This window comes from Mandrillus leucophaeus, unplaced genomic scaffold, assembly GCF_000951045.1.
Source record: "Mandrillus leucophaeus isolate KB7577 unplaced genomic scaffold, Mleu.le_1.0 Scaffold3, whole genome shotgun sequence".
NCBI lineage: Eukaryota > Metazoa > Chordata > Mammalia > Primates > Cercopithecidae > Mandrillus > Mandrillus leucophaeus.
The window spans coordinates 6,430,760-6,439,730 of record NW_012103142.1 but is presented as its reverse complement, the minus strand read 5'-3'; the positions used below and the strand labels follow the sequence as shown (position 1 = coordinate 6,439,730).

The window sequence follows — 8,971 nt, the reverse complement described above, 5'->3', positions numbered from 1 at the left end:
TTTTTTTTTTTTTTTTTTTTGGTATAGGCATTTATTGTTCTAAACTTCTCTCTTAGAAGTGCTTTTGTTGTATTCCATAGATTTTGGTGTGTTGTATTTCCATTTTCATTTGCCTCAAAAAATTGTTAAATTTTCTTTCAAATTTCTTCTTTGACTCATTGGTTATTCAGGAACATACTGTTTAATTCCCATGTATTTGTACAGTTTCCAAAGTTCCTACTGTTACTGATTTCTCGTTTCATTCCATTGTGGTCAAGAAAGATACTTGGTAGTTTTCCAATTTTTTAAAATTTGTTAAGACTTGTTTTGTGGCTTCATATATGATCTATCCTGGAGAATGTTCCATGTGCTGTTTAAAAAAATGTATATTTTACAGCTATTGGATGGAATGTTCTGTAAATGTCTGTTAGGTCCATTTGATTTAGAGTATAGTTTAACTCTAACATTTCTTTATTGATTTTCTATCTGAGCGATTTGTCCATTGCTGAAAATGGCATGTTGAAGTCCCCTACTATTATTGTATTGCAGTCTATCTCTCCCTTTAGGGCTATTAATATTTTTTATTAATTATATGTTCTATTATAATTAATATATATTAGTATTTATGTATCTTTATATACTCAGCAGCTCTGATGTTGGGTGCGTGTGTGTGTGTGTGTGCGTGCGTGCATGCGTGCATGCATGTGCACTCTTGTTGTATTTACCCTTAATCACTGTATAATTGCCTTCTTCGTTTTACAGTATTTGGCTTATAGTCTATTTTATCTGATATAAGCATAGTTACTCCTGTTCTTTTTATGGTGCCCATTTACATAGAATATCTTTTTCCATCCTTCATTTTCAGTCTGTGTGTATCCTTACAGGTAAAATGAGTCTCTTGTAGGCAGCATGCAGCCGAGTCTTTTTTAAAAAATCCATTAAGCCACTCTGTGTCTCTTAATCATAGATTTCACTTCATTTACATTCAAAGTAATTATTGGTAAGTAAGGACTACTGCCATTTTGTTACTTGTTCTCTAGTCAATTTGTAGATCCTTTCTTCTTCCATTCTTCCTCTCTTGAAGTCTTCCCTTGGTTGGGGTTAAGTGATTTTCTCTAGTAGTATGTTTTGATTCCTTACTTTTTAGTTTTAGCGTATCTAATATAGGTTTTTGCTTTGTTGTTACCATGAGGCTTACCAGAAAATCTGATATTTATAACAAGTTTTTTTGTTGCTGTTGTTTTGTTTTGTTTTTAGGGACAATATGCCTGAACTGTGTGAGAAAGTTGGTCAGGGACACAAGCCCAGAAGCCTGTCCCAGTGGCCTAGATGAGTTTGTTTTCCAGCAGGTCTCTGCACAGATGGGATAGTTTCCAACTGCAGCAGGAGGGGCTAGAGCTGAGACTAGACCCCTTCAGGACTTGATGTGGGGCAGCAGCTGGCAAGCCCACCTAATTGGTTCAGATGGGAGTGTGTCTCCCAGCAGGTCTCTGCACAAATTAGTTTCCTGACTACAGCAGGAGGGACTGGAGCTGAGACTGGGCCCTTTTGGGAAATGCTGGAGGATGATGACTGAAGAGTTCATCTCATTGGCTCAGAAGGGCATGTATCTCCCAGTAGATCCCTGCACAGGTAGGATAGTTCCCTGACTGCAGCAGGAGGGGCCAGAGTTGACAGTGGGCACCCTTCGTATCTGCTGGGGTACAGAGGTTGATGAGCCCTTCTTGGAGGTTCAGACTCCCAGGCTGCTAGATATGAGCAAGCCTCCTTTTGGGCTCTTGCACAGTTAGCTCTGAGTTGGGACCTCAGCTGAGGGTGGCTGGAGACAAGCCACAGGGTAACTTTCAAGTTCACTGCCAAGATCGATGTTGGCAGGCAGACAAGCCTCTCCACTGAGACATTAGTGTGCCTGATTCCACCTACAACCTTTGGCAGTTGGTTTTAGTTGCAGGCTCAAGGCCAAAAAGGGCTGTAGCCAAACTCCTTGGGGAGCAGGGCCATTTCTAGGCTTGAACCTGGAAGCACAATTGGCAGATCTGCCATTTGGGTGTCAGTTTGTACTCTCAAAACAACCCTCCTAGGTCTTAGATTTTAATAGGGTTTCACAACCTTCTACCTATATCCTGAGGCTCCTGCAGAGAGTTCATCTGTGGATGGATACAGAATTGCTGATGTGGTGTTGGGATATGAGGGAGGGATATGTAGAGGGATATGAGACATCTTGCTGATGTCACTATAAATTCAACTTGCTTGTGATTTAGTTAAGATCCTTATAGTTATTTATTTATTTATTTATTTATTTATTTTTGAGACAGAGTCTTGCTCTGTCACCCAGGCTGGAGCGCAATGGCGCAATCTCAGCTCACTGCAACCCAACCTCCGCCTCCTGGGTTCAAGCTATTCTCATGTCTCAGCCTCCTGAGTAACTGGGATTACAAGTGCCTGCCACCATGCCCAGCTAATTTTTGTATTTTTAGTAGAGAAGGGGTTTCATCATGTTGGTCAGGCTGGCCTCGAACTCCTGACTTCAGGTGATCCACCTGCCTCGGCCTCCCAAAGTGCTGGGATTACAGGCATGAGCCACCACGCCTGGCTGGTTTTCTTTTGTTTATGCAGTTACTATCTGGGTCAGTTTACTATTTCAGATTAACGTTAATAAAGAGGAAAATGGGCCAGATGAAGTGGTTCATGCCTGTAATCCAAGCACTTCAGGAGGCCAAGGAGGGAGGATCACTTGAGCTCAGGAGTTCAAGACCATCCTGGGCAACATAATAAGAACTCACCTCTACAAAAAAACAACCAAAAAAATGTAGCTAGGAGTAGTGGTGTGTGCCTGTAGTCCCACCTACTTGGAAGGCTGAGGTAGGAGGATCACTTGAGCCTGGGAGGTTAAGGCTGTAGTGAGCCATGATTGCACCACTGCACTCCAGCCTGGGTGACAGAGCAAGACTCTGTCTCAAAAATAAATAAATAAAACAAATAATAAAATAAATAAAACAAAATATATTCTCTTTTTCCATCTTTTGGAACAGAATATAGCATGTGAGAGTCCTTGAAAGTTTTAAAGGACTTATCAGAAAATTATCCAAGCCTAGAGTCTTTGCTGATGTAATAGTTTTAAAACTTCTACCTTTTCTCACCTTGATTATTGGTTTATTCAGGGTTTTCTACCTTTTCTGAGGAATTTTCTAAACTCATATGTTTCTATAAATTTGCCAATTTTGATGAGCTGCTGTAATTTATTACTATAATTATAAGCCATTCTCCTATTATTTAAAATGTTAAAATATTTCATCTGTACATATTATTATTTCAGTTTTTATATTATTATTCTACTTCTACTTTTGTGTACCTGTGGGGGTTTTATGTATTTGTTCTCTTTTGTTCGTTTTCAGGTGTTCTTTTTAAGCCCATCCTTCCTCTGAGACCTCCCTCCTCCCCTATTCAGGCTCCCAGAAGGGCTCTCATGCTAAATCCATCTGCTTTCTCCACTTCGCCCACATACCCAGTACTCTGTGCAGAGTTCCTCTGCTCCAGATTTCTCACTACAGATCTTGACCAGTACAAGACAATATCTATAACCCAAAGTTTCCCTTCTCCTCTTTTTCTACAAAAACTTTTTGATTCTGTCCCATCCTTATGTTACTTTCAGGTAGCTGGTTCATTCCTTTAATGAAAACAATGAGAAAGAATGAAAAAGAAAGACCAATGAGATCACTGAAGTGGGGTTCCTGACATAAGTTCTGAACCAGATCTGCCATGGACTAGGTCTGGGGCCTTATCTCCAGACCATAGTTTCCCCCATCTGTAAAAAAAAAAAAAAGGAATTGGATTTCAAGATTTCCAGTCACATTCACCTTAAGCATCCTATGATTATTATCCAGATTTTCAAATAAAATATTAATAGCTGAGACTACACTATCACGTTGCTCTGTCTGTGTAACAGTTCCATTTTAACAGCTAGCTTTGGGACTTTCAACCCAAAGCAGCAAGCAGCACGAGATTTCCTAATACAGCTAAAATGATTTGGCAATAGAATTGTTCATAAAAGTCATTTGATCCTTCAGTGTCAAAACCAAATCTATGTTGTTCCAGTATCCTAATAAAGGAATCAAGAGAAGCCTGGATTGTTGTTGGAAAAAGTAAAGTAGGAGTAAGAAATGGAAATCACCAAATTGCCAAGCAAAGCAGTATGATAGCGTTAAAGGAGAGAGCACAAGTCTGCCCTTCTGTATTCATTGAATATCAGTTATAATTTCTCCCAAAGGAGACCCTGAATTTCTTGATTATGTTCTTAAATTACAACATTTGAAATGGTAACTCTGGTTGAATATTCCTTCTTCTAGGCATTGTATCTTCTTCTAAGAAATGTCCCCCATTCCAGCTTCATACATAAGGTTTCTACTAGGAACCTATCTCCAGAGCAGCAGTTCATCGATTGGCCCAGAAAGGAGTGCATGACCAAAGCTATGATTGGCCCAGAAAGGAGTGCATGACCAAAGCTAAGACAATGAGTTACTTCCCTGGATATTGGGACTTGGAACCAAGACAATAAGAGGAGTTTCCCTGGGAGTGCTGAACATTCTGAGCATGTAAGCAGTGAAGCCCACGAGCCACCAGAAGCCACATGTTCTGCCATGTGGAGAAGAATGGTAAGTGGCAAGAGAGAAAAAAGACACCTGTGTAGAGACAGAAGTGAGGCATAGCGGCAGCTGGATAAACACTCATAGAGCAACAGATTTGAGAGAGATTTGCAAACTGTAAGGCTACTAGAGAGGCATCACTCTCAGATAAACTCAGACAGCTGGTGTGCTGCAGTAAATACTAGAGCAAAACTGCCTACTTTGGAGATAGCTAATGAGACTTAACCATGAGCAGTTGCCAATACAACCTGGGCACTCTCTGCATTGGTATCAGTGTTCAGATAGAAGACCGTGGCCATTTGAACACTGATCCACTGAGAATATAGAACAGTGTGGTGACAACAAATAGAGCGAAGTCAAGATGAGAAAAGAGGACATGAACATGGACCATACTACCATAGCTTGGTTTTATGCACAGGGACAGGTGGCTAGTACATGGACATGACTGAATTGATTTTATATCATGCTTATATAGACTATGTAATAAATTTAATGTAATTTTACTTCACAGGATAGATTTAGTGATTCACAATCAATCACTTAAATACACAAAAGACATGAGTGGATTAATCCTACAAGTTATATAGATATCTGAACCTAGAAGATTGCAAATGGCAATGTCAGCAACATTCAGATTTTCAGAGTATGAATGAAGGAAGGGATAAACAGTCCTTCTTACAGCATGGCACAATCCTGTCAAGATGTGCTCTGCATCCCTGTCCTTTAATCCTACTGATTCAGTCACACTTATAAACGCTTTTGTGTTTATAACTTCTCTGTGCATCTCCTCCCCCCTAGAGTAACTTTCTATCTCCCACCACCCCACCTGGTAAATTTTATCTATTTTTTAACTTTCTACTCAAATATCACCAATGTGATGTTTTCCCCCATATCCCAGGCAATCTGAGTAGCTCCGAATCCTGTGAACGGCCACTTCTATGAAACATTTACTGCAGCTGTCACATCGCCCTCAATTACATGTTTACATGTCTGTCTTTCCCAGCTGTGTTTGTATTCATCTCTGTACCCCCAAATCTAGCACACTGCCTGTACTGAATGGTTATTAAGTGAAAGCATGAAATAATTAATCCCTAATTACTATGCATTACAATAATGGTTATAGTTTTTCAATTTGTGACAAAATAAACTTTGCCGTAATTTTATATAGACGTGGCAATAACATAAACTTTGGCTGTTGTGCGTTCATTCTTTTTAGTCGGCTATCCATGCAATGCAGCCATCTCCTTAGAACTTAAAAACACAACCAATAAAAAAAAAGTATATGGTAGATGAGTGTGTTCTTCTCTACACAAAGATACCTATATCATACCCTCACTTTAGGGGGTATGAAAGGATGGAAGAGGAATAAGTTTAATATTTTTTGAATTCAGTTTTACATATATTTCTAAGAATCAATTATAAAAGTATGAAAGGCAAAATTCGGGACAAAAATATGGAAGTGTTGCTAAATTTTGTAGATTGTTAATCCTACCCAGTTTCAGTTTCTTGGCCAATGCATCAATTTGATTGGTGGGGTCAGATCCCATGGACAGGAAGCATATCAGAGGTGTCCGGGTATCACTTTCTTCCCAGGTTTTCTCCAGATTTAAGATAACTGGTTCCGTGTACTTCTCCTCCAAAGAATCTGCAATATACTTTCTTGCTTGAAAAACAGTACGGTCTGGGCACCATGACCTAAAAATGAATACAAGTTAAGCGAAATAAACTAAACGTGTTCATTTTTTCTTCTGAGTAAAAACACACATTTAATTAGCAAAAGGGCACCAAGCTAATTCCTACTTTTCCACATCCGTGTAAGAGGAATGGCCAGGTTTCCTATCCATGGATGAGCACAAATTTAATCTCACGGTTTTGGTGCCAGCCAGGCATTGGCAAGAAGTAGGGCAGAGCCCATAACAACACAGTGTCCTCCACCAGCTCCAACACATAGCAGGGGCTGACCTGCCACACACTCTGAGGCTCCACATCCTTCAGGGGAGGAACCAATGTGCCAAAGATGCCCAAAGTAAGTTAGTGAGCAAGCATTTGTGGCATACCATTTGTGTAATGCACACCATAGCAAGTTCCACATACACAGACACATTGGATAGTGTCATTTAATACTGATATGGTAAAGCACAGACAAGCCCCACAGACTCTTTTTGTTTTGTTTTGTTTTGTTTTGCTTTTGCTACTAGATTGTACTATTTGACATAGATCTAATTTTTAAATGATGGATTAAAAAATAGACACATGTGTTCCAATAAAACCAAGTAGGCCTGGCTGGGTGTGGTGGCTCACGCCTGTAATCCCAGCACTTTGGGAGGCTGAGGTGGGTGGATCACGAGGTCAGGAGATTGAGATCATCCTGGCTAACATGGTGAAACCCCGTCTCTACTAAAAATACAAAAAATTAACTGGGCGTGGTGGTGGGTGCCTGTAGTCCCAGCTACTCGGGAGGCTGAGGCAGGAGAATGGTGTGAACCTGGGGGGCAGAGCATGCAGTGAGCTAAGATCGCGTCACTGTACTCCAGCCTGGGCAACAGAGCAAGACTCTGTCTCAAAAAAAAAAAAAAAAAAAAAAAAAAGGAGCCCTTTCATACTCTGCGGACTATGAAGTCAACATTAGTGTTGTTCTGGCCACTCTTGAAGGGTGACAATGTCTAAGAAACAGCTTTTTCTAAGAAATGCAAACTTAGGTGTAGAACGTTAGAAAAGACAAAGATCGCTTCAAAATATCTCTACCTCTCATTTTTCATGTAGGGGTCTCATCTCCCCTGCTTTACTCCTCTGCCTTACCCACCTACCATACAAACACACACACACACGTGCACGCACACACACACTGATTATTTTCAACGTGGAAGGTCCCCGAGTTACTGGATACTGAGAAAATGTAAAATGTGAAAAGAGAGGGCGATTTTCTTCTTTAACATCAATTTCAAACTTCTGTTTCCATTTTATAGCCAAAAGTAGCATTTATATATTTCGAATTCAGTGCAATATTATTGGTTTTTTTTCTCAAATGCAATTTAACTTTAGCTTATGAGCTAATTGTCTTGTAACTTTGTGAGGTCTGCTTTTTTAAAGAAATAAATTCAACAATAACTGATTTACACTCAATGGTAAATCATGAACAAAGTGAATAATAAAAGCATATTTTTCAGGCTTTTTGCTAAAAGCACTATCATTAATATGTTGTCAAAATACATCATTCCCTGCCACCATTACCATTTTATTTTGCTTGTCAAGGAACTGAAGAACTGCTATCCCAAGCCATAATTTGGAAGTACATACACTTCTTATAATATTAGGCTGGCACAGAAGTAATTGCGGTTTTTCCCGTTACTTTCAATGACAGAGATACAGTGAAGTAAACTCACTGAGATACAATCTGTAATTTAGCAATATTATGAGTGATGCTTCTAGGTCTGATAATGCCTGTTCTCACCTGATAAGTAAAAGTTTATGGCAGGTATCTAGTGAATCGTTATAACCATCAGGGATAATTTCCTCCTCTGGAGCGTCTTTATCAAACCAGCTTTTCCACCCCTTCTCATTACGAGATATCTAAAAGAAGCAAGCCAATTAGCAAGTCACAGAACTGTATGTAATCGGAATATATTAGAAAGGATTCTGAGTCACCTGAGAGGGTCATTCTTTACAGGCAGATAATTTTTCAAGCGTAACAGCACAGTTTAAACCTTTCTTCAGGATCAATGACTTGAATAACGTGGATATTACTATTCCCTTCCAGTTCTTCCATTATTTTTCTACATTATGCGCTACAATTAGGACCATTTGTTAACTGCACCAGATGACTGGGCCAGAAGAAATACACATCAAGGTTTCTCAAGCTTGGTTTTATTGTTATTTGGATCTGAATTTTTTTTTGTGGGAGGCTGTCCTGGGCATTGTAGAATGTTTAGCAGCATCCCTATCCACTGGAGATGCCTGTAGCACCCTCCACCCGGGTCCTAACAATCAAAAATGTCTCCAGACATGGCCAGATGCCCCTGGGGGTGGGTAGATTACCCTCAGTTGAGAACCACTAACAGGGCATTCTGATAACCGGACCTCTAAATGTTGATGTCTACTTAAAAATAATAATAGATGACAACATCAAAACTTTTATTTTCCTAGTGATCCCCCACCTTGAGACCGAAAGCCTGATAACGAAAGGAGTCTCTCCAACAGCTGGTCTTACAGTTCAGAAGCATGAAAAGGACTTCAGGTGTTCAGAGGCATTAAAAGGTGCTCACTGCAGCCCAAGTACCGTCAAGACTAAGTACGAAAACCACAGATTATTGAGCCTATCCCTGCTCTTCAGCAACAATCAGGCTGGGTTA

At 39.9% G+C, this 8,971-nt stretch overlaps 1 protein-coding gene across 1 annotated transcript in view; it reads right to left on the bottom strand.

Moving 5' to 3' along the window:
• Positions 1-8,971, bottom strand: part of DNAH8 (dynein, axonemal, heavy chain 8) — a 349,054-nt gene that overhangs the window by 72,953 nt on the left and 267,130 nt on the right. Inside the window, exons 83-84 of the mRNA XM_011986894.1 lie at positions 8,074-8,192; positions 6,115-6,317 (exon numbers count right to left, since the gene is read on the bottom strand). Of these exons, the coding sequence (XP_011842284.1) occupies positions 6,115-6,317; positions 8,074-8,192 (322 nt within the window). The remainder of the gene's footprint in view (positions 1-6,114; positions 6,318-8,073; positions 8,193-8,971) is intronic.